This window comes from Fusarium flagelliforme (genome assembly GCF_020744385.1).
Source record: "Fusarium flagelliforme strain FIESC 12 MPI-CAGE-AA-0113 chromosome Unknown B0J16scaffold_4, whole genome shotgun sequence".
Lineage (NCBI taxonomy): Eukaryota > Fungi > Ascomycota > Sordariomycetes > Hypocreales > Nectriaceae > Fusarium > Fusarium flagelliforme.
The window spans coordinates 133,572-156,972 of NW_025763506.1; the positions used below are offsets into that span (position 1 = coordinate 133,572).

General features: G+C 47.0%; 12 protein-coding genes across 12 annotated transcripts; 6 read left to right on the plus strand and 6 right to left on the minus strand.

Annotated features, from left to right (window-relative positions):
• Window positions 1-2,128: 2,128 nt before the first annotated feature.
• B0J16DRAFT_383614 (uncharacterized protein) lies at window positions 2,129-2,768 on the plus strand (the record flags this gene model as incomplete). Its single annotated transcript, XM_046131352.1, has 2 exons — window positions 2,129-2,499; window positions 2,549-2,768. The coding sequence occupies 2 exons, from the start codon at window positions 2,129-2,131 to the stop codon at window positions 2,766-2,768; spliced, it is 591 nt and encodes a 196-aa protein (XP_045982199.1).
• Window positions 2,769-3,360: 592 nt separating this feature from the next.
• Window positions 3,361-4,959, plus strand: B0J16DRAFT_267046 (uncharacterized protein; the record flags this gene model as incomplete). Its single annotated transcript, XM_046123435.1, has 2 exons — window positions 3,361-3,889; window positions 4,082-4,959. 2 exons carry the CDS (start codon window positions 3,361-3,363, stop codon window positions 4,957-4,959), a joined length of 1,407 nt encoding a protein of 468 aa, XP_045982200.1.
• Window positions 4,960-5,090: 131 nt separating this feature from the next.
• B0J16DRAFT_397905 (uncharacterized protein) lies at window positions 5,091-5,473 on the minus strand (the record flags this gene model as incomplete). Its single annotated transcript, XM_046132343.1, has 1 exon — window positions 5,091-5,473. The coding sequence occupies one exon, from the start codon at window positions 5,471-5,473 to the stop codon at window positions 5,120-5,122; it is 354 nt and encodes a 117-aa protein (XP_045982201.1). The 3' UTR covers window positions 5,091-5,119.
• A 260-nt stretch (window positions 5,474-5,733) lies between these two features.
• B0J16DRAFT_303659 (ribonuclease H-like domain-containing protein) lies at window positions 5,734-7,172 on the minus strand. The gene is made up of 3 exons (XM_046124684.1): window positions 6,846-7,172; window positions 6,610-6,791; window positions 5,734-6,556 (listed from the first exon to the last, which is right to left on the minus strand). Exons 1-3 carry the CDS (start codon window positions 7,018-7,020, stop codon window positions 5,891-5,893), a joined length of 1,023 nt encoding a protein of 340 aa, XP_045982202.1. The 5' UTR covers window positions 7,021-7,172; the 3' UTR covers window positions 5,734-5,890.
• Window positions 7,173-7,316: 144 nt separating this feature from the next.
• B0J16DRAFT_285928 (uncharacterized protein) lies at window positions 7,317-8,995 on the minus strand. The gene is made up of 5 exons (XM_046124066.1): window positions 8,912-8,995; window positions 8,712-8,855; window positions 8,611-8,664; window positions 8,272-8,563; window positions 7,317-8,225 (listed from the first exon to the last, which is right to left on the minus strand). The coding sequence occupies exons 1-5, from the start codon at window positions 8,981-8,983 to the stop codon at window positions 7,543-7,545; spliced, it is 1,245 nt and encodes a 414-aa protein (XP_045982203.1). The 5' UTR covers window positions 8,984-8,995; the 3' UTR covers window positions 7,317-7,542.
• Window positions 8,996-10,314: 1,319 nt separating this feature from the next.
• B0J16DRAFT_121046 (uncharacterized protein) lies at window positions 10,315-11,365 on the plus strand. Its single transcript, XM_046121598.1, has 2 exons — window positions 10,315-10,552; window positions 10,620-11,365. Exons 1-2 carry the CDS (start codon window positions 10,521-10,523, stop codon window positions 11,317-11,319), a joined length of 732 nt encoding a protein of 243 aa, XP_045982204.1. The 5' UTR covers window positions 10,315-10,520; the 3' UTR covers window positions 11,320-11,365.
• Window positions 11,346-12,561, minus strand: B0J16DRAFT_371535 (uncharacterized protein). The gene is made up of 3 exons (XM_046130416.1): window positions 12,388-12,561; window positions 11,977-12,324; window positions 11,346-11,919 (listed from the first exon to the last, which is right to left on the minus strand). Exons 1-3 carry the CDS (start codon window positions 12,550-12,552, stop codon window positions 11,734-11,736), a joined length of 699 nt encoding a protein of 232 aa, XP_045982205.1. The 5' UTR covers window positions 12,553-12,561; the 3' UTR covers window positions 11,346-11,733.
• A 495-nt stretch (window positions 12,562-13,056) lies between these two features.
• B0J16DRAFT_319377 (uncharacterized protein) lies at window positions 13,057-15,118 on the plus strand (the record flags this gene model as incomplete). Its single annotated transcript, XM_046125515.1, has 2 exons — window positions 13,057-13,420; window positions 13,512-15,118. 2 exons carry the CDS (start codon window positions 13,057-13,059, stop codon window positions 15,116-15,118), a joined length of 1,971 nt encoding a protein of 656 aa, XP_045982206.1.
• A 34-nt stretch (window positions 15,119-15,152) lies between these two features.
• Window positions 15,153-16,272, minus strand: B0J16DRAFT_397919 (uncharacterized protein; the record flags this gene model as incomplete). The annotated part of the gene is made up of 4 exons (XM_046132344.1): window positions 15,153-15,391; window positions 15,449-15,714; window positions 15,897-15,990; window positions 16,047-16,272. The coding sequence occupies 4 exons, from the start codon at window positions 16,270-16,272 to the stop codon at window positions 15,153-15,155; spliced, it is 825 nt and encodes a 274-aa protein (XP_045982207.1).
• A 963-nt stretch (window positions 16,273-17,235) lies between these two features.
• On the minus strand, window positions 17,236-18,673 carry B0J16DRAFT_355286 (uncharacterized protein; the record flags this gene model as incomplete). Its single annotated transcript, XM_046129413.1, has 3 exons — window positions 17,236-18,432; window positions 18,466-18,586; window positions 18,639-18,673. The coding sequence occupies 3 exons, from the start codon at window positions 18,671-18,673 to the stop codon at window positions 17,236-17,238; spliced, it is 1,353 nt and encodes a 450-aa protein (XP_045982208.1).
• Window positions 18,674-19,217: 544 nt separating this feature from the next.
• On the plus strand, window positions 19,218-21,389 carry B0J16DRAFT_267599 (uncharacterized protein; the record flags this gene model as incomplete). The annotated part of the gene is made up of 4 exons (XM_046123450.1): window positions 19,218-19,341; window positions 19,396-20,006; window positions 20,115-20,438; window positions 20,568-21,389. 4 exons carry the CDS (start codon window positions 19,218-19,220, stop codon window positions 21,387-21,389), a joined length of 1,881 nt encoding a protein of 626 aa, XP_045982209.1.
• A 797-nt stretch (window positions 21,390-22,186) lies between these two features.
• B0J16DRAFT_397927 (uncharacterized protein) lies at window positions 22,187-23,294 on the plus strand. The gene is made up of 2 exons (XM_046132345.1): window positions 22,187-22,536; window positions 22,598-23,294. The coding sequence occupies exons 1-2, from the start codon at window positions 22,250-22,252 to the stop codon at window positions 23,094-23,096; spliced, it is 786 nt and encodes a 261-aa protein (XP_045982210.1). The 5' UTR covers window positions 22,187-22,249; the 3' UTR covers window positions 23,097-23,294.
• The last annotated feature ends 107 nt before the right edge of the window (window positions 23,295-23,401 follow it).

The window sequence follows — 23,401 nt, forward strand, 5'->3', positions numbered from 1 at the left end:
ACCGGCGACAACTTCTGGCTCAAATGTCCGTTATCGTTTATTGAACATCGTAGAGAAAGAAGTGAAAAGTTGAACCACCACCTCCAGAACCAGGATAATAGTTCTCACATTGTTTCACAATTAGAATAACCTTTACCGACACTGGTATCTTGGGAACGCAAGTCAAGGGATAAGGCACTCTTATCTCCTACTGACCTCCTACTACTGTACAGATCAATCAATGCTCAGAACGATCAAGTTGCCATCAATCCCTTCAGTAGAACTAATAACTATATTGTTTCTTTAGTCATTCCAAGGAAATCTTTTTTTCATCTTTTTTTTTTTTTCACAATCTAAAGAACGATTTCGTTGTTGGGGCTGGTCTCGACTAAATTTACTGATCCTCAACCGGAGTATCAACAATTCCATGGAATTCAGATTTACGCTAACAGTGTTGGCAAACTTGGAAATCCTCGCAGTCGTTCTTCAAAGGAGTTAAACTGTATTGTCATGTGTTGTGGAGGTGCTGCTTCTTAGAAGTAACTGACAGGGAAAGAATCCGTAAGTTGGCGGTATCTACCAGCCCTCAATCCTTTCCAATGTTCAAGATTATGAAATGTGAAAACCAGTCAACAGGCCTAGATCGTTCACGCCCAGCCTTACCGTTGCTGTAGCATCGGCCTTGAAGTGGTTGATCCAGGAATTGTAGGTAGCTCGTCGTTCATAACTGTGTTCCCGGGAAGAAAGCCCTCAGAGTAACATCTGTTTGTTTAGTTGTATAAAGGAGTTCGAACTCCCATCCCCTGAGCTTTATGTGGTTTTAGACTTGTTTGTAGGTAAGAACTGGAAGCGCCATGCCCAGTACAACTCTTGGCTTTCACTGCCTTCTTTGTCTAGGAATCAGACAGTCTCAGCTTCCTGTCGCCTCCACGTCAGCACTGTATCTGATGATCCAGTTTGGAACACGGGAGGCTGCCCAGGAAGATGGCGTAACGTTGAAGCTGCGTTTTAAGTTTCAGTTGGCTATGGCCAGACGTAATGGCATCAGTCGAGTTCTATTACTTGATTCAAGCTATACCGTCATTTTTCAGGGTGGCTTACGAATACAAGTAGAACATACTGATCAGGAGCTGGCATTTGCCTGTCAAAGGCTTCAGACTGTACATGCTTTACAACAAACCGTGGCACTCTTACCAAATCACGCGTTTCAGGTGAGCAGAATGATCAATGAGGGACTAGAGAGTAGCTGCCCAGTACGTATGTGTAGGTGATCATTAGAGTAGAGTATTACGCATGCACCTTTGATCCAATTGATAATCCTCACTTAACTGTTAGCTGCATCCATTCATGGCTGTATCAAACCTCGCGTAATCTAGCGAATGATTTAGGATCGCACAATGTTGAAGTTCATGTCAAGTTTAGCGGCAGCCATCCTGACCGTCCTGGGTGTAACGCTCATTAGTCCTGCACGACTAAAGATGGTGTTTCTAATCCTTGTAAGCCAACCATTTGCCGCCCGACCTCTGCCAAGCAACCCAGTTACAGGGTCATTTTCAGCTCTCATGCAGCTAAATAATTGAATGCCGAATATTAGAATGGAATCCAAGAAATACGACTTTTCTTTTCGTTCGGCGGTTAAAGAGTGTTTGTGAATGGGTATCATGTTGTGATAGATGCACTTCATGAATCAAGCTCAGTTGAGGCACTTCCCGGGTCTCGCTGATCGACGGCCTGAATACAGTTTACAGCTTAAGATTATGTGAATGAGTCTCGTCACCACAAGAATCGAATGAAACAACGGAATTGCTTTTCTCATAGTGGCTTGATGCGATGGTACACAAACATCAACACCAAATCACAAATCTCTATGATAGGAACAGGATCAGGCTCACGGCCTCTTACTGCGGCCAACCCCATACATGTTGACACTCTTCATTAGCCAAGGCAGACTCGCAAATGTTGGAAGTGCATGATATGATGAGACTCGCACCTGAAGCTGAGCCAAAGCCCTCCACTCAATATTTAAATCACCGCGTCGTCCCAGTCTTTTCCTATATTCCTACTTTCAGATCCAATCCATTCTTCTCAACTCATCAAGTCAAAGGCCCTTCTGAAAGTAATGGAAGCTTGTTACCCCCATCAGTCAAACATGGCCGCTCGATTCCCTCTTACCTATCCCCCAACCTGCCCGGAATGCGACCAGATTGCTACTCGCGCTAGAGTAAGGGCGGGAAGGCGCAACAACAGCGCCAATCGTCCCTACTACTACTGCGAGTCAGGTCACAAGCGACAGTTTGTCACCTGGGATGACATGGAGGGCATATCATCCCAAAACCCCCGATGCCGATGTGGCTATCACAGTCGAAGAAACCAAGGCAATGGACCTATTCCAAGTGAATGGTTCGCTTGCGCTTCCAAGACATGCTCCTTCAGTCAGAACATTGAGACAGATGATGAGCCTGTCTATACTCAGAGTCCTCAAAGGTCTCAAAGAAGCACTGTGTCTTCGACAGTCGCTGCGTAAGTCTGATATCACAAGCATTGGACTTGATGAACTAACAGTATGCAGCTCGAGCTATCACGTCCATGACAGAAAGAGGTCACCGTCAGTGGAGGATGTCAAAATTCATGAGATTATTCAGGACCTGAGCATCAAGGTTGAACGTATGGAGGACACTATTGCTTCTCAGCGCTCTGCAGCCGCGAGTTCGGTGAACATTGACTGTTCCCTTCATGGTAGTGGTCGTTCATCTTTCTTTCGCCGCCGCCGCTGCATCTGTGTATCTTAGCTTTGATCTTGGAGTTTGAACCTGTCGTGCATTTCCTATTAGTTCTATTTATTCCCTCCCTTATACCGAACGTTGTTGAAGATGTACACTCCTTGAATAGTTTGCTTTATTTTCTAACGTTAATTATACGAGTTTGAGCTTTTTGACATTTAGTCCTGTGCTTTAATCAGTGCCTATTTCTGGTAATGACATCCGGGAAATGGTGCGGGATATAGCTGGGCTGCCTCTGGTTTTCCACAGTGACAAAGGCAGAAAGTGACACCCTCAACGCCAGTGACAGGTCGGTCAAGCGCTTGAACCTGGACAACTCTAGCGCTATCAACGCGATAGATCATGTGTGAAGAAGCAAAATCTGAGATCACCATCTGGAAGTACTGGTGTCTTTCATTCTGTTACCCCTCCTATGCTCAAAAATACCTGATGTCATCTACGTGGGATGGCGTTCTGGGAGCTTTATGATTCGCCAGGACGTAAAGGTGGCAGCCTGACTGAACTTCATTTACGTCTGCGTCTTGACCGCCTCCATCCGATCCTCAGTGTTTTCTCTGTTTGACAATCCTATTAACCGCTATTATCTTGTCTGGATGGGATCATGTCTGTATCGCAGGCTTGGCGATCAGCCGACTTGACTCCCGAACAACTTGAAGCTCTATACCAACCCATCCTTCTGGAGGATGCCTTGCACAAGGCCGCAACATTTCCTACTTATCCACACGAGAGCGACAACCAGTCGGCCGGAACGTACCAAGCGGAGATGGAGGACCTCGAAGCATTCCGATTTTATGTCAATAAACTAGCCCAGGTTTGCGACAATGAGCGTGGTGGGGATACAGTCAGCGCGATCGCAATACTTCGAGGCTCCGCTGGCCCTAACTATGTCATTGGTTCCAACTTCAGAGATCCAGGAGACCTACAGATGACAAAGGATTTCATGCAAGTATTGTTAGATCTTATGGGCAAGAACCCGGACAAATTGCAACCAAAAGCGTTAAGAAGCCGCGTGCTTTGGTTCATACTATCCTTCAACATTCCACGACTGCAAGAGTACCTGCAACATCTGAGTCAAGCAGTGCAGGAATGCCGAGAAAGTTGCGAAAGAAGGGAAGAAGTCGAAGGTAGGTGTTTCAGGATGTTACTCCTTGGCGTTAAATGTGCTAAAATGTGAAAGAGTCTGAGCCATTCAAGAGCCTTCTGCACCTGGCAGAAAAATGCGATTTCAGACTGGATATCTCAACCTCCAATACGGAGGATAAGTGTCAGTGATCCGCCATTTTAAAGCGTACGACCGACATGGGATTAACCTGCTCGCTTAGCCATCAGTGACTGTGAAACATTAATCAAGGCTATTTATACCCTGGACCAAACAGAGATCTCACAGAGGGCCAAAGATGCAGAAATGACAAGATCCGAGCCATGGTGCAAACTACGACACTACCTTGGACGTTGGCTTTCCTACCGCAAGGCGGCTGAAGGTATCGTCACAGTTTCTGAAAGGTGGCCCGATCTATTCTTGGATTTTGAGATTACCATGGTGCCACCTGGTTCACGACTTCAGAAGCCAAATTTACCATCCGGCCTTACGAGCTCGATCATCATTCAACAGATAGTTGCAGAAGACAAAAGCCAAGATCCAGACCTTAATGAACTAGCCGATAGTCTGGAACAAATGGGAATCGACGAGATTATTCAGAAATCTCAACAGTCCAGAAAGTTTAGACCCAGATTGCATGCAGAAGGTCTAGTGTACGAGTACCTTTCAACAAACGGACAAACAGCTGCAGAAAGCTACTGGAATCGCTGGAGTTACATCGGCAGTAGTAAGCCTACGTGCCGCCTATGCCACTACTACTTTGATGCCCTCCAGGACGACAAGCCAGCTATTCGTTCGTCTCACTATAACCTCTATCGGGACTGGCGGCTTCCAGAGCATCACGATGCAGAAACTCGAGATGAACTCTTGAAAAAGATTGTTCAGAGGCTAAGAGCAGACGTGATAAAGACGTTGAAGGAAAAGAAGCTAAGGCGGAAAGCAAAAGACTCCAACACCTATTCCTCTTTTCCGGAGGGCCTACGGATGAAGGACCATACTCCAGGGTCTACAGATAGTGATGATCCAGAATCACCTGATTCCACAGGCTCGCAAGACACAAGCGCTGGAGAATTGGAAGCCGTAACTAGTCCCATAGACTGAGATGGTAGACGTAAATAGTTTTATGAAGCATCCGCGATTTAATGGTACAAGTTCCATCGAGTCCTCGCAATGATAGAAGGTGTCCCACCATACCAAAGGTACTGTGTATTCCTTACAATATCATGACTCCTCTCACAGTAACCATGAAGCCCCCGAAACGCTAGTCCTTGCCTCCAAGCTTCCCGCCAGTTGGGCTCTTTCCTTTCTCAACAGCATCCTTAGATCTTGATCCACCGGATTGGGCACTGGCATCCTCAGGCTGCTTTCCTTTGCCTTTGGCGGCCGGTGGTGTTGGGCCCGGGTGCTCTGCGTCGTGTGTTGCTTGTGAATTGGCACCCTGCTCCTGGGGGTTGGAGGCTACTGGATCTCCCTTGCCGTCTCCGTAGCCCTGAGATGCATATGTGTTCTTCTGTATGAATGAGACCCGAGGAGCTTGCGAAGTGATTGTGGTGCGCGCGATGACGGGGCGCAGGGCCAAAAGGCCGCGGTTATTGGTAATTCGAAGGATTGACATTGTATTTGGTGGTTTGATGACTTATAAGATAATAGTTTACGGTTACAAGTGGTACAAACACAAACAACTGTAGATATAGTAGTGGTGATGAATGATCATGACATCATTGACTATTGTTTCAGCGTCATCATGCTGTATTGGAGCTTTATGATGTCAAGGCCCAACCCCACTGATTTGGAGTTTGCGATGACGATAATGTTGGATGGCTGCATTTGATGCTCCAAAACTGTATTTCATTCGGGCCAAGTGTGACTGACGTTATCCCGAATCGTAGCCATTCTTTTACGCGTCATATCTTTGGACCCCACTCTTCGACGCGTCGCATGAAATCTTGTCAAAAGCTATTTTCGTATCTCGGAAATAAGCTTAAGAGATCGGCGTTGATTTAGCCCTCATTGGACCACTTGCAAGTATCACTTAACCCTCTGTCTTTCCTTCAACCAGTCTCAAGACGTTCCAGTGGAGCAGGTCCCGGGTAGCAATTGCATCCTCAAGGCTATCGTGCCCTTTCCCTTTCTGTATGACCCTCTGCAGCCGCAGTTCAGCCAGCTTTTTCAGTGAAAGGCCGTTTGTGTTGCCATCGTGGTTGTTTCCCTCAACAAGAAGCGTGTCGATAATTCGTGGATGGATCCAACGCAATGAGGTGAGATCAGAGCTTGCACCATGTCCGAAGACGATGGTTTCTGGACTCAAGAATTTCCATATCAAAGCTCGCGCATTCTTTCGTCCAAATATGCACCTCTTTGCATTTCGTGCTTCGCGCATTGATTTCCACGTTACTCCCGAATACTTGGTGTTGAGGTGGCTCATCAAGATATCAGGCCAAACGAGTGTATCGATAAGAACTTGGCTGGTAAAGTAGTCAATCAATGTAAGTCGGATCAGCTCGCTATCACCGGATGCTGCCGTGCCCATCTCGCAGTCGATCACGACAGCTTTGCGGGCATTCTTTATAGTTGAGGCGGGCGTTACAGAGTACTGCCAGCGAGAGGACATCTCTTTGAGGGTAGACTGTTCAGGCAGGTGATGCTCTTCGTGCTTGCAAGGAGGCCCTGACACGTGCGCGCCACAGCATGTCCATTTCTGTCAAGATAGTTAGCGAGCCCTATTTCGGCTTCATTGATCAGGAGTGTTACCTTATCCGCTGCCTTTCCGTTGTGGAAGTGGCAGCGTAGTGTCGGGCCGCGCGGTTCCTCTAACTTCAAGTGCTCCAATCCAAGTGAATCGAGCTCGTCTGGAACTTGAGTTGGTAAAGCACCCGGGGGGTCTTGCTTTTGGACTGATCTCGGCCGAGGCCGCCTTTCTTTCTTTCCAAGCACTGAATAGATAGCTTAGCTCACAAAATTCTGCAACTGTAGAAAGGGTATCCTACTAAGGTTGCACCTGCAACACCGTTTCTTCTTCTCGAGGTCAGTGTCTGACAGTAAAGCTGTAACATAGCCTTTAGATGAAAGACACTCGGATGAATGGACTAGACCGGAAAGAGAGTGCAAGTAAGAGGTTTGATTCGGCATCATCTCGTTCAAGGGCATAATCGTGTTTGCCATGATGTATGACAGTAAGCTTGGTCTATTAGACTGCTCGAAGGAATTGGTGCTGAAGGCTGTGTTTCATGAAACCAGGAACTACAGAATAAAAACAAAGAAGAAACGGGCAACTCTACCTTGTACTAAAGTTGTCTCCCTTCGTTGTATTGCCTGAACCTTCTTGCTGCGGGAGGCCGACCAGGACGTTAATTCACTCATCGGTCTGATGCGGGGTAGGGCTACAATACGATTGGGTATACCTGCATAAAACGCTCAGTTAGAGATCCAGAAGTTACTTTCATTTTGTCAAATGGGGTACTTCGTGGAACCCAGGTATATATCAACAAACGCTGTTTAGATAATCAGACTATGAAAGAGAACAATACAAGAGCAACGATAAAGAGAATGTTCTCCTTATGTCCATTTCGGTGCTAAACAGTCTCAAGCAACTCTGATTCAAATAGATGGAAGCAAGAAAACAAGGCTTGCTTCCTCTCAACATGTTCAACCTATATCCCACTCTCCACCCGTGCCAAAAGCCCCTCAGCCTATGACCTGAGAAACACCAACCTTGTGCATTTCTGGAGAAAACCTGCATGTAGGCTTGCTGCATGAACAGTTGTGACCAAACAAGCAAGCGACATCACGACACTGCAGCCCGGCATTACATACTCCCCTTCGAACTTCCCGTCGAAAAACCAGTTTTTCCTCCTCTGATAATTGACCATGTTCATACATACAGGGAGAGTTTGGGCACAACCCAGATAGGTGGTACAAGCGACAATATCGCATCTGGGCCTTGCCAACCTTGTGATACCAGCTATTAACAGCTTGTTTATTGGGTTTTCGCAGGTAATCATCGATTCTGTACCCAGCAGAGTTCAACCGTACTGAACTTTCAGCTCTAGATTCCCGAGAGCTTGCGTCCGCCTTTGACCCTCCAGTACAGGCCCAAGACGAAGAACTTGAAACGGATGCCAATGGCTCTGGCGTTGGTGCCAGGTTCCGCACCGGCGCGGAATTGAAAACATCTTCCATCTTGAAACTTTTGAAACGCAGATCACGGAATTCTCGACCAACGCTGAAACCATGAAGAAGGGTAACTCGATCAACCACGGAATCGTCATGGGCATAATCCTCCAACAATCGCACGTAGGAATTATCATGACAAGCCCCAAAGATGATATGACGACAAGTAGGGTTTCGAACAAATTGCTTTAAAGAACCTACTTTTGCGTGAGTTAAATGAGTGGCAAAAAGCATGCCGCTTACCTTGAATCTTCTTATCCGCCCGATCTTTTCCACTCCCAACAAGTAAAAAGTCGGTATACTCGGATGCCTGCGTGAAGTCTTTTGCAAAATCCACGAGATCACGGGGCGCCTTAATGATACCGGATGAAACAAGAAATTGGGACAAGCCAGCCTCGTTGGCATATGCCTTGATCAAAATAGGGTAATCGGGCAGTTCTGGCCTGTGTGCTTGGAGAAAACTGCGAACTCCATTGCTTAGATCAAGAGACGCCTTTCTACCACCGTCGCTGGCGGCGTAGTACTCATCTTTGAACTGGAACCGGTGAGAAAACAGTGACATGAAAGATGGATGTTGCTTACAATGTACGAGTCGGCATCGGCGTCTATCAAGACTAGAGCAAATGAACTACGCTCCTAGAACTGGTCAGCCCTCGTGAAACGTGAAAACAATTCAGCCTTACCATGGATTGCTGCAAGTCTTCGTATTTGGCGCGCGACTCATCTGCTTCCTGTTGCGTAAAACGTCTCGCAACCCGTTCGCTTTCAAGATCCCGGAGAGCGTCATCATATTTGCCAACCAATTCTTTAATTTGATAACTCAGATCCTGTAAAGATTAAGTATGATATCGAGACATTGCGCGACAGGAAATGTCAAGCTTACCTGCAACCGAGCCGACTGCCCCTCTTCTGCAATTTTGAACGCGGCGAAGTCCTCCGCCAGTTTCCCGCTCATTGTGAGTGTCCGACTCAACGCATAAGTTAAAACTGGAGGCAGCTTTGTGAACGAAATAGACCAGATACATCACTCTACCACGTGATTAGAGACATTTGGCTCGAGAGCTCTTGTGCAGCCAAAGAAAGTACGTAATTTACTCTGTACATCCTTATCTCTGACCACTAGCCGTAGATTCCCAAGCGCCAGTCAATCATCACGACCAACAGCTTAAAATCCTGCAGCACAGCCTGGGACTCATAGTAGGTGCGGGTTTCAGGATGTTTAGCGCCCAACAATACAGCGGGGGCTCAGGAACAGACTCCTTTATTGCTATTTATTGTCAGAACTATGATTAATGAGTAAAACAATCCATTTTCTAACTTGCAGTTGATTACAGCGGCGGTAATAAAACCCCTGTTGTCTATTACTGCAAGTAGTTGTACTAGCCGCTAAAGAATCTACACCGGAGCGAGCCGATTTAGACTAAATAATTAATGAATAGTGGAGGTGGACGTGCTTATCTTGACCTTTCAGCTTCGTACTCGTTGACTCTTGGCGTCCGATCAGGCCATAACCTACGCGCTTATTGCCTCGCTTGGTTTTGAATATGCTATTACCCCGCTTCTAACATCCAGGTTAACAGCAATAGTCTGGGTAGCTGCAGCATGTCATTTGTTATTACTGAGAGGTAAGGATACGTAGCTGTTTCCTGTTTTTTTATGTCGGCATGGCCATACAGCCAATGGTAAACAGACGTTGCCGTTTCCCGGCTCCATCCTCCTGTTGCACCTTCAATACCGGCTGACTACCAACAGTGTTGGGCATGACTATCACTGCTGCCTAACATGCTGCGCAGTAAGATGACATAGATTAGCTGGAAGATGTGCTTCTGCCAACCCTACACATCCCAACTACCAACTGCTATCTTCGCGTGACGGAGGCCTCAATGCACTCTCTTCCCTGCTGGAACTGGTGTTGCGTCTGTTCTACAACATCCATCTGCCACTCGATACTGACACAATTATACGGAGCATTTAATCATCTGGCACTTTAGTTAACACAACCTCTTGCCTAATTTCACGAGAACATCGGCGTTCTATTTTAAAATTGTCAGAACGGTAGTGGGAAACAAGTAACTCGGGATAGATTGTAAAAGTGCTGTCGCTATCGTTGTGAAGCCACACTCTAGAAACTTAGCAGCTCACTGAATCGTTTAAAATGGAGGGAATTTTGCCTTGTTTGCAGAAGAGGTCAGGTGAATGAATGTTAAGCGCCCATACCCGCACACAGGCTGGTGAAACGCGGGGGTTTGAGAGACATCTCAAGATATGCTTATCCTGCACTGCTGCCTTGGTGCCTTGCCCTTGTGTCGTTCATTACCTTTCCTTCAAGCTCAAAGCTAGCGTCAAGTAAACTCCTGTCTTGAAATTCTTGTTCTTTTTCACCGGTTCATCAGCCAAGTCGTCTTCCCTTCCCCAGCGGCTGCTGCCCTAGAGTTTCCAGGTTTCTAAACCGATACACCCTGCAAAGCGAGCAACCCCTTACCGTGGAAAAGATGGAAAACCTAAATTTATCGTGGTTAGAAAGGTAAGTTTCCTTTTGAACTTCATTATGAAGCCGCTTTCTTGCCCCAGTACTGACGACACACGATTAGTTCATTTGACAATGACAGCTATGCCGATCTCAATCTGATTTGTCGTGATAAAAGCTACACTGCTCACCGCGTCATCGTCTGCCCACAATCTCCAGTCATAGCGAGGAAACTGCAATCCCAGTTCCAGAGCATTAAGCAGGATCCTTCGTGTGACTCTTGTGGAGGCACATCCGCATATCACTACGACCTCTCGCAGGATGATCCTCAAGCGGTGGATTGTCTTATCCAGTTTTTCTACCACCAAAACTATCAGAAGCCTCCCCGTCGTGTCACCAAAGAAGACGCCGAGCCTGAAGACGAGGGAAAAGGAACCCTGACATCATTTTTAACGCAAAGCACTATTGGTGATTGTTACCCGATACTTCACGTCAAGGTGTATGCATTGGCCGAGTTTTATGACGTTCCCGCCCTTAAGAAGCTGGCACTTGAGAAGTTCAACAATGTCATAAAGCATAACTTGCAACCCGATCGGTTCTTGGACAGCGTGGAGGAAGCATATGCTTCAATGATGCCGGAAGATAGGGGGTTGCGTGGTGCCATCGTTAATTTCTTCTATGCACACCCAGACTTGGTGAAGCACGAACGGGTTCAAGGCATGTTGAAGGAGACGAACTCCTTGACATACGACTTGTTCATGCACTGGCATGGAAAGCAGGGAACAGCAACAGTAACAGGCAGGAAAGCTAAACAGTTTTTCTAGTTATAGTATTTAATACCACAGTGCTTCTCCCACCATTGTGGCCTAGCTCTGGACGTGTGCATCAGATCATTAAAACGCTTGAAAACAAAGCCTTCCTCATCCACTCATCAAGAGAAACGAGCACCGCAAACCTCCTTATATGCCTTCAGTTGTTCCATCTTCTGATTCACCGAGTATATTTGCTGTGTAGGGCATTACCCCTAACATAATATACGGTGTTACAATAAACTGATCTCTTTGGCATGCGTTTCGAAGAACCCGTTCCACCAGTCTGTGTCCAACAGCCGGTAAAGGCGGAAGAGCGTAGGAGTTTATCTTGTAACAAAGCTTTCTGAAACTTGTGAAAGCCACCAATCTAATATTTGTTGCGTTGTTCTCTTTCCATGTCATGTATGGATTGCATCCACCCACGGCCTACAGAATCTGGCGGAGTAAAAACGTGAGCAAACCGCCATGATATGCGCTCCGTTTGGGAAAGAACCTTCCGTTATCAATAGTATAATCCTGTAGCTGCTCCAGGGTCTCAAACACTGTAACCGGCGCCCCAGTATTCGCGGTCTCGATGAGATCCACCAAATTAACATGCGTCCGACGTACACACTAGAATTAATTAACGCCCTGCTAAAGAAAGAGGGGGCTGAAAGCTCTTGAATTTACCTCGCGACATGCGGCCAAACGTGTAGGAACTGGCTCGATGTTCAGCACATGACAAAGCTTTTGCCAAGATTCAAGATTGTCTGGATCTGTGCCATAGATATCGTTGAACTGTTTTACCATCGCTGCCTTGAAATCTTCTCTTGCATCTTCTGCATCTTCCCTGTCCCATTCAAAGAAATGACACATTCGCCTGAACTCTGTCCAAATTGGTTTTGAGGCGTTGTAATCAAAGTCGGGATACCCAGCAAAGAACTGATCGATATGGTCGAGAGATCTCTTGACTCCTTTGACTCCTTTGACTCCTTTCTTTTTAGCCTTTTTAGGCTTCTTTGTGGCATCTGCGGAATTCTTATGTGTGAAATGGAAATTAGGCGCCAAGAATGGATTTTATCGAAGAGGGAAGGCACATACCTTCGTCTGATCAGTTTGCTGTTTTTCGTGACGAAACCAACACGTCGACCCAAACCGACAAGTCCCAGATTCCAAATAATTCCGACAGGGCTTTTTCGGTTTCGGGGCGCTCATTGTAAATGAAAAATAGACCGTGCAGCTCCAGGATGGAAACGAGATTAGCATGGAACAGCTTGAGTGCTGTTGGCGCGACTACTATTATAATTCGGTGGTAGAATTGGGCATCAGTCTTTTAAATGTTGCTGCTACCATAAATGCCCAACAGCGATCAGCCGACATGCAAGCCATCTAATTGATGCTCCAAGTTGCCGAGGACTGGCGTGCGTAGAGAACACGTCATATGGGATTGTACTGACCAAATATCTACCTGCAGTTGGGCCAACGTGCAGCTATTGATGCGGGAGGCCGACCTGGTGTGTGAGGTAGGCCTCCCCCCTCTCCAGGGGGGACCTGCAAGGGTTGACCCAACACTAATCTTGTTCTCGTTTGTCTTCGTAATTCCAGTGGAAGATGGAAATATATTGTCACCGTTTTATTCAAACACTCGCCACGCTTTGATCGGCGTCTAAAGCTACAGAATTCAAGTTGGCTCTTACGCTGGTGAAGGCTTTCCTCCATATAGAGGCTCTTTAGACATTGCAAGACAATAGCCACACTACACCTGACGATATGGACAATAAAATGAACCCTACCATCTTATGCGCCGAAAACATATGTCTTCTTTTTCTCTTGCACAGCGTCCCAAGCGTCCCAAAGGCCACACCACTAGGCGGAGATCAGATAAGCGAAGCAGGATACAGCTTGCCGTTCGAAAAAGAGCGGGCACTCGCGAGTACGCTGGCCTTCCTTTCCAGTATTCGGGAAGATCCGAATAGGATTCCTGCTTTATGCATCGAAAGCGCTTCTGCCAGTTGTTCCCTGAGAGTCCATATAGCTGTCAATAAGAGCAACTTCCTTGATGGCAACATACATCTTCTGGAAATGGATCGCGCGTTAAGGAAGATACTTGCGCCACTTTCGAATTATTCAAATGGTGCGTCCACTAAACCCAATCACGGCAAGGAATGATCGATCTTTTCCACTTCATTACTAAAGACAAGGTTTATGTGCTGATCGTAGAATAGCTAACGATCGACCAGATACGGTGAAAGATGTCTTCGATGTAATCGTAACCGTATGTGAAGCACGCATCCTCAACCGCCTTCATCTCGGCCCAAGCAATAAGAAAAAGACAAAAAAGCCGACTGTTGAAACCCTGTCACTGGCTATAACATCTTTGAGACAGCTTCGGAAGAAAATATCGAGCCGAGGAGGGTTGGTCAATTCGGCATCAAGTTTTGAAGACAGGGCGAATGGTGCTATCAAACTTATTACAGCATGGACCAAGCACCAAACTACATCTCGCCTGCGAGATATCGTGGAAGCGATACACGAATTATGGACGATAGAGAGGCTCGAGGAATTACTCCACTGCATACCAAACAATCTCATGGATCCGGGCCTCAGGTCCAGCTTGCATAATATGATCCGAAAAGTTGCCAGATACAAGGAGGCTGCTAGGTACCTCTGTCGCATGGCGAAGAAATTCCCATGCGTTCGGAGAGCAGAAGTTGTTTCAGTTACTTTACAGCAGGAAATGTTCGCTAAACCAGTGGTCGATGGTTACACACCTTCTTTATCTACCACATTGCACCGAATCAGTAGTAAACGTGGAAGTTCTGCCAATCTTTCGAGAATCTGCGCTTTATTAAAGGTGAACGCAGTCCGTACTGAACGCTTGTTCTCCGATCATGTACTCAGGGCTCTCCAAGGCGCAAAGGTCCACGCTGAAATTCAGTTGTTCTATCACATCGAGATGCTCCGCTTGCCCCACCCGCCACGCGTGGTATGCTCAAGTAAAGATGCTTGCTATCTCTGCGACTTCTTCATCACCACCGGCACCAAATTTCACAGTCCAAAGTGCCATGGAAGGCTCTATCCTGGCTGGCGTCTACCAGCGTTATCTGCCCAGGATGAAACACTGAGACGGTTCAACGATCATCTGGAGGAGGAAGCTTGCAACAGCATCAAGAACCTGCTGAAAACACAAAAGAAGTTTTCATTACCGGATCCTCGGGAGAGCACAATTCTCACGATTAGGCAGTCAGTTTCAACGTTGCCCACACCATCAGCCAACCTGGATGAGGCAAGAGATGATTTTAACATGACCTCCGACAAAGCCAGTAGTGACGACTTGAAGTCAAGTACAGCCATTGTCTCCAATAGCTGCTTGCAAGCAGCTGGAGATGTTCTGGAACATCCCGTCGCTTGTCATGATGGGAACACGACTAGGCAAAGTCTTGTGCTGGCGGCAAGCCACGATCAAAGTCAAGCATTGTCGCCTTCTGGCAACCAGGGTGAGACCCATCAGAAACATGACCCTAAGAGGAGTAACCCAATCACTGTTTGTGTTGCCCAGGATAATGTGTTAGATTTTCGTTTCGGCCCGATAAGACTCCATGTGGAATACTCAGCGTGCCACAATGGGAGTATGGGGGATATTAGAAAGGATCTAACATTCGATACTGAATGGATCACGGATGTTAAGGACCAATTGACCAACGATCATCCGGGATCGTCCTTGATTGATATCGGAAAGTCTACATACACGGCTTCCCTTCCCTTAGATAAGCTCAACCAACTGGATATAAACCATGAGGGAAAGGTGTTGAGAATTCGACTACATCCCTGAATTAGACCTCTCCCCGCAGATGGATAGGACGAACTCAGTAGGTATAGCAAAGAAGTGAGCTCTTGATGGTCATCAAATCCTTGACCTTCAGGTCCTCCGCTAAGCCATTCATGAGCAGGATATCGTCGAGAGATGCGGGGGGAGGGGTGGTTCCGTCGAACTGATCCTGAGTCTTGATTCCAGAGAACTCAGTATATCGTGTCTTGGGGCTCACCTCCTGCCAGAGCCACCATAGGCGATCAATCTGGGCATGATGAAGGAAGAAAATGGGGTCTGATAGGTCAGCGGTGTTACTCACCGAGCAAAAGGTCAAAAGGGGTATTATCTTACCATTGGGAGATGTGCTGGGGCCCATGTCACCGCCGATAGAGGCGTGAATTGCACCGTGCGGACCACCTTCCAGGTCGTAACGATAGTCGTTGTAATTATCGATATTCTGGACCTTATCGACAGCCTCCTTATTGTAATTCTCTGACAGCATGTTTCCAACGTTCTCTCTTCCGTCATTCCAGTTCCGAGACAAGCAGTGAGGGTCATAGTCGCCACCAAGATAGGCAGGATAGAAGTCCTTGAAAGGCCCATCATCGACGCACTTCCTGAAGCTTCTTCCACCCCACGTCGGTTCGGTTTTATTGGGACTACCGTTTCCTCCCAAGCCTGTTTTGGCGTCCCAGATAGTAGACTTGGGAACCTTTCCGGCATCGAGGGTCCAATCCCAGTACCTGAAAGATGATCGTTAGCGCGTGTATCCTGTTCACGTGGGAACGTTGGGACCTACGGCATGACTCCTTCATAGCCACATTCCTTCAATGCGCTCTCGTAGACATGCACGAAGTATCTGTGCCAAGGTAGAAAGGATGCAACTGAGTGGACTGAATGACGTTTAGTATGTGTGTATACAGAGGTTTGGTGACTAGTGAGGACGTACTCTTTTGATCCAGTTGGGAGTGAATGTAAGGGAAATCATCATAGAGAGTTGTGTCCAGACCAATCCGGGAAGGCTTGGTAGTAAGACAGCGCACTGCATCGATGTACTGCTTGCGAGCAGACTCATCCATTTGGCGCCATTCAACACGCTTTGGCGCAGTCTCGCAGGCCTTGGAGATGGTAGCCGCTGCACACAGTGCTGGGATAGCGAAGTAGTGGGGACGCATCTCGATAACGATTGTTTGTTTATGGAGGCAGAACAGAGAGTATGGAGATCGGATGGTTTAAACTTAGAGATGCACACAGTCTCCTTTATAAGGGCTGTTTGCTTGGCTAGACAGATCTAGTCCATACCTTGCCTCACTTTACAGACCAGGTTATCTTAGACTTCCTTTTGCAAATCGAAAGTGCGCATATCCATAGAGCAAAGAACAGCAAGAGAACACTATAATTAGGAACATACCCGAGGGTCAGGAGTCGGCCCTGTTTCAGCTGCTGTCGCTCCGGGATTTACAAGGAATAATTCTATACTAAGTTAAATGCTGGCAGAAGCCCGGGCACTAAATGTTCACTGTGGGGTCAAAGCGCTGTGCTGGGGTAAACGAAGCTCGTATAAGAGACCAGTGCGCTAGGGTGATCGGCAGTTCTTCATTCTGTATCTCCACTTAATACAAGCTACTGCAATTTTAAGCTGTCAGTGGTAATAGGAGGTTTAGCTTGCTCCCGGGTAAGTGGGTGATAAAGGAAGAACGATAAATAGTCAGTTAGTGCTATACATAATGCTTCAGAACAGGCTTAGCAAGCTATAAAATGTTCACTGTAATGTAACCTCCTGGTATTAATGTATCTTGCACTATTAGGTAGTAATACAGAACTTGCCTGTGACTAATGAAACCCATGATAAAGTCAGCCTCAAGCTCTGGAGATCAAGAGTAATTGGGGCATTTGGTTTTTTCGTTGTGGAGGGCACGCGGTGATCATGGGCTTTGGAGCCGCTTGGACACCTACATGTACATCCATGTGGACCTGCGCACTGATTCCTTTCTTGAATAGGTCATTGGGCAATCGAGTCAAGAGGTCTTCATTCCAGTAAAGCTCTAGGCCAAAGCCCGACTTTATTTATCAAAAAGAACTTCCCTCCCAGGGTTAAAGTAGACATTAATAAGAAAGGGCCGCCTGGTTAGCCCCCTTCACCCCGAAGCGGAGCCACCGGCCATTGATGCCCCCATAGCGATCAAACCGGGATTCATAGTGGCTACACCGACGACCGCTGAGACAACACCAGCCACAACGCCAAGTATCGCTACCCCATCTCTCATCTTTTCCTTCCTCCGAGCTTTCTTCTGAAGCTGAATCCTAAGCTTCTCTTCGTGCATAGCTGCTGCCTTCTCCTCATCGATACGCTGCTTCTCAAGTTCCGCCTTAAGCTCGTCGGCCTCTTTCAGTTCCTGCTCTAACCTCCGCTGTTCCATCAGGCTTTCTTGGTCTTTAATCTTCTTCTTCAAATTCTCTACCTCAGTTGCAAAGTGTTCTTGGGCTTCTTTGAAACTCTCCTCGTCCTCCATCTGCTCACGACGTGTACGTGCATACTCGGCGGCCTTCTCTTCGAGTGCCGCTGTCAACTTCTGCTGCTCGGACACGGCGGCAGCTAGTCGCTGCTCATACTCGGCTTCCTTTTGCTCCATAAGAACTTCTAGAGAAATCTTGAGCTCCTCTTGAGCCTCGCTGGTTTCAACAAGACGCTTCTCAAAAGCCTCCTTCTGCGAGGCAAGCTTACTGGCTAATTCCTGATCTGACTGTCGCATCATCTCTGCATGCGCATTCTGGAGTTGCTGAATCTCTTGCTGCAACTCGGCCTTTGCGGCGAGGAGCTCTCTTTGAACCTCGCGTCCAGCTCCGGTTTTGTCCAGCGACATACCCTTGTCCACCAGCTCCTGTTGGATCTTGAGCATGGCTTTGCCGTTTCCTTTGTGAATCTTGATGATCTTATCAACCACGCTTTTTGCCGAGTCTTTCGTCCCAAGCCACCTGACCACTTGACTACCGCCCGTGTGCATAGCACCCCAAAACTCGGATCTATCGATAAGCTCCTTTTCCCGCTGGTCCCCTACATTTGGGAGCGCCGTATCCAAATTATCCCACATAGATGTACATAAAACAACATGACCAAAGGCATTCTTACCACAAAGCTGCTTGAACATATCCAAGTTTTTCAGCGCCGTACCAGATAACCTGTTGTCGCTGATGCGATGTAGATAGATAATTCCTGCTAGCTGAACATTCTTCTGATAAATCTGCGAAAAGAAGAAAGCTATTTCCTTCAATATCTCTGTGTCGTTGCGTGATGTATCATCGAATCCTGGCGTATCAACGAGATACACGCATCGCTCGGGGGTAACGCGATGTGTGTATATACTTACGCCTATTGTGTGTGACGTGAGACCGTGGCCAATGCCAACATTCTCGCCGGTGACTTGGTTAATAAATGTGCTCTTCCCGGCTCCTGTCACTCCCATGACCGCGATAACAATATCATCTCGGCTTTTAGAGTGTAAGCGAAACTAAGCGTTAAAGCATATTGATTCTGACGTACCTCAGTTCAATTGATTCAACCGCGGTGGAAACCATGGTAACCTGAACAGCGTTTGTGGATGATTGAAGTGGACGTGTACACGAGGAAGAAAGTAGATTCTAGTAATGATAGCTCTATTGCTGATTGCACAAGAAGGGAGACCTTTGTATTACCCTTTGCAAAAGCTACTCAGCCACTCAAACAAGTTTCTTACATTTTGTCTTCAGCTTTCAGCCCTGTGACTAAAAGCGGGCTAGACCACATTCCAGTCGCCTCTCCACAGAAGCTAGTGTCGAATAGTCCTTCAGCCCAACTCGCAAGGGCCAATTGTAATGCCTTCCGATGGCAGTTCGCCAAAGGCTAATGCACAATTACTACAACTACTCGCGATATCTGTCTGGGGTATGTTCTAGACCTGGTTTCCTATCACGAGGTCAACCATAAAGCCTCACGCCATCCGCCAAGGCAGAATTCTGGGTAAAGGAAGCTTCGTAATGATTTAACCTACGTTCCCCTCGGTACTCCAGCTTACCTTTTGATCTACCTTGCAGTATATCCTGACAAGTGAAAACAAGTCCATTGAACTATTCAATTGTCGAAATGGCACATCGCAAGTCCAAAGACGTCTACGTTGCCCTGATGGGCCTCACAGGCTCTGGGAAAAGCAGTTTCATCAAACACTGCACAAAGCATGAAGTTATAGTGGGAGATGGTCTGCAGGCATGTGCGTTACTTACCTTACATTTCATATGCCAGACATGGACTAATTCACTTTTAGGCACGGCAAAGGTCGAGGTCTATAGCTTCGAATATAGTCCAGGAGTTACCATCCATCTGGTCGACACTCCTGGCTTTGACGACACCAATCGACAGGACAGTGACGTTCTGAGAGACATTTCGGCATGGCTCAGCAAGTCATATACGGAGAAAGTCCTGCTAAACGGTATCCTTTACTTGCATCGAATAAGCGATCCTAGAATGCAGGGATCGGGTAAAATGAGTATCAATCTGCTTATAAAGTTATGTGGCAGAGATGCTTTGAAAAACGTTGTTCTAGTAACGACGATGTGGGAACTAGTGGAGTCCGACGTCGGAGACCGCCGAGAGAAGGAACTGGAAAGCACTGAAGAGTTTTGGGGCTTCATGAAGCGCCATGGATCTCAAACGCGACGACACCTAAACAACGAAGAATCAGCTCACAAGATCTTGGCCATGTTCGTGCCTAAGATACCCGGAACTCAAGCTAAGACTATGACACTGGCGATACAGAAGGAACTTGCTGACGATCACAAAACACTTGATCAGACGGGCGCAGGCCAGCTCTTAGATGGAACATGGGCAAAGGAGAAACAAGCCTTGCAGCGAGAACTCGAAGAAGTCCGCGATGCAGTAAGGATGGCAAATGAGGAAAGGGATCATACCATGGCACAACTCTTACATGAACAACAACAGGAGATGAGTGTGACTGTGGAGAAAATGAACAAAGAGCAGGAGAAGTTGAGAGTCACGATGGAACAGCTACATGAAGAGCGTCTGTCAAAGTATCAGAAGATGTTGGATGACCAAGTGGAGATATCGCGAACGTTGAGCGAGGACTTAGAACACAAAGCAAAGCTCCAGGATAACGAAAGCAATGCGCAAGTCGCGGTTGCCGCAAGGCAGATGGAGAAACTCCAAGCCCAGCAGGTTGCAGTCGCTGAATTGCAGGGCCAGTTGGATGGCATGGATTCGTCATCCAACACTTTCAGCAATTATAGTTCAAAGATTGAGTCGGAGTATTCTGCTAGCAAACGTCTCGAAATTAATGACATTTCGGAAGAGGTAAAACTTCTACGATTTAGCTCGAATGGGGGAAAGCTGTTTGTTGTTACTGGGAAGAAGCAAATCAGGGTCTACGATCTGTACCAAAGCGGCTACTGGACCAATACTCAGACCCTAACATGTCGCAAGACGATCTTCAACGTTCTTTCGAGGAGTAAAGACGCTATAAAATGTCTTGTTCTCAGCAAAGACGATTCATGTTTGGTGGCTGCCCTTGGGGATACTCTTTTTCGTTTCGAACTGGATAGGTCTGATGATAAGTACAAATTGAGCTGTGCATATCGAACAGGTTTGGATGCGGAAGGAGGAATTGGCATTCTAGAGTTGTCGCTATGTAACTCATACCTGATATGCGCTTATGCACAAGGCCATATTCACTGGCCAGAGGTATGGAGTGCACATATGCCCTATGATGGTTTCAGAATGGAATTCTTGGCTAGACCATTTCTCGAGAAGATGGATGCCATTATGACTTGCGTTCAGCTTGGGCCAAGTTGTGAAATTGCGTTTGGATTGGACAGTGGGGATGTTGTGCGTGGTAAAGTTGGGCGGTCTGGGGAGATCGAGGACGGGCGTCTCTTGACTACACCAGGAACCTCGATAACGTCAATGCTCTGGACTTCTGACAGCCGTATTCTGGTCGGCACATGGACAGGAATCTTCATCATCGGTTCAGATGACCATATCAAACAAGTCAACCAAAAAGATCTTGATTTCGATCGGGAGTGCTGGTCGTTGCAGTTAGGCGTTGGTGCTGGAATCTGCGGAACATTACACGGCCAGGGGTCTTACTATGAAGTACAGGACGATGGGTACGTTGTGGTAAGACATAGCAGACGGGCTGTTACTGGTAGGGTTCCTGCTGATGCATCTCTTGACTCTGGAATAAGGCGTTGGGAGGTTGCAGTTGTAATTCACGAATACATAGCTATATACGATTGCGCAAGGTAGCTTGTAGATTCTCTATAAGAAATCTTGACAGAAAAACGTTAAAACCTATAATGCCTGTAAGGTGTTCCTGCTAGCCGAGGGCAATACAGCAAGTAAAAAGATAAAAGCCCCACACATTAGAGACAAGGGTTACGAAGAGCGCAGCAGTAGCTAGATAGTCCGGATAATTACAACGTGCTATAATTCTGCTACCGGGTAGTTATAAAAGCATAACATGCCCAGAAGGGTATTTCTATTATGCTGCTCATTGACATAACGGTGAAATTAATAGATGTCTTATTAAATACTGATTGTATCTGGTACCTTGTATACTTATGTACCGTTCACGAGTACCAGCTTCTTTTCTTAGAGGTGAAACTCTGAGAAAGAGCCTCATCTCTTAGCTATAAGAAAACCCTGTACTTCCCGCGCTTCATGAGCCTCATGACACAATCTGCAAAGGTACCTGACTTGTCTTGGCCCAAGCCTGGCTATAATCCTCTGACCGGTCTGCTGCCAGCTAGGGTCATGCATAGAAGTAGATGGCTGCGGGTGACGTCAATTATTTGCCCATGGAGAAATCAGGCTGTGAGTTCTGGATGATTACTGGCAGATAACCCTGGGACGAAAAGTAGGCGGACGACACAGGATATTGATTGGATCTAACGTTCTTATTTACCTAAAGAGGTCAGACCTGCATTAAACTTGCATTGCAGCTCGCCCTCGACACAGTTGGTTCGGATTGCCCCCTCCCCCAATATCAATGAGGTGGCTTTCCCTCCCTCTTCCATTTCCTACTTTTATTTTCGTGTTTTACAGCCGCAGCGAAAATTGAAGCCCAACACTTTAAACCTTTGCTATCTATCCTTTGAATCATACCGATGGCAACATCCCACATTGGAGACTCTCCTTTCGGTCTCGTTGACCAGGATAACGCAGCAAAAGCTCCAGAAGTTTACCAGGATAAGGCAGCAAAGGCTCCAGAGGTCGACCCGAGAAATTTCGGCACGCTCAGCGAATCACCAGGCCAGGTTCACTCCGTTGAGGAAAAGAAGCTCCCATTCGGCTGGAGCCTTTGGGGACTACTTACTCTAGCTGCGACCATCTCTGCTCTCTGTATCGGGGCTGTCGTGGGTGGAGTATTGGGTAAAGAGCTGGCTGATTGCAAGTAAGTTTAGCTTATGGCCTGTCTAGTTTGACTCACATGCTGACGATCCTGCCTTTATCAGATCTTCACCATCCCCGACCGCAACACAGACTGCGTCTCCAGCAGAAAATACATCATGTCCGGCTGCCGAGGCTGATAACACCAGCGACTACGCACCCGTTCTTCCAAAGAACATGATCAATTCGAGAAATTTAACCAAGCCGGATAATTGCGAGAGACCCGGGGGTCCACATGACATCAGATCAAGCAGTGGACTGCAGTACACGTATTACTGCGACTTCGATGCACCGAGCAGCGAAGACATCCACGACGAGCAACGGTTCTTGGCATACACACTACTGGATTGCATCGACGGCTGTACGTACATGAATCAACTGGCCGAACTAAACCGGATTGAACACAATTCGAATGGGTCCCGCTGTGATTCAGTTGTATTTTCATGGGAAATTACAGAAAGCTGGCAGGAGGGGTACGCTAACTGCTGGCTAAAGAGTGGTGCAGCAGAAAGGAAGCAGACTTTCACCATCCCAGGGACTATCTATGCTGAACCTTCGTCGTGATTGGCAAAAGAAAACCATTGTGCTATCTATCGACGTTTAAGGTTAGGGAGACTGGAAGTTTATCAAGTATGTTATTAGTTCCCGAAATAGTATCGCAGCAACCCATCGTAGAACTGATAATATCACGCAAATTGGGCCATCTGCACAAGAGAGGCAACTGTGAAAGCCAGGGACTGGTCAAAGAACAGGAACGAGAACGCTGAAGAAGGTTCAGTGAGGTCACAAGGCTGGCCTGTCAACAAAACCAAAACCTTGAATCATAATAAAAGGTCCGCAACGAGAGGCAGCATAGATAATAAACGATA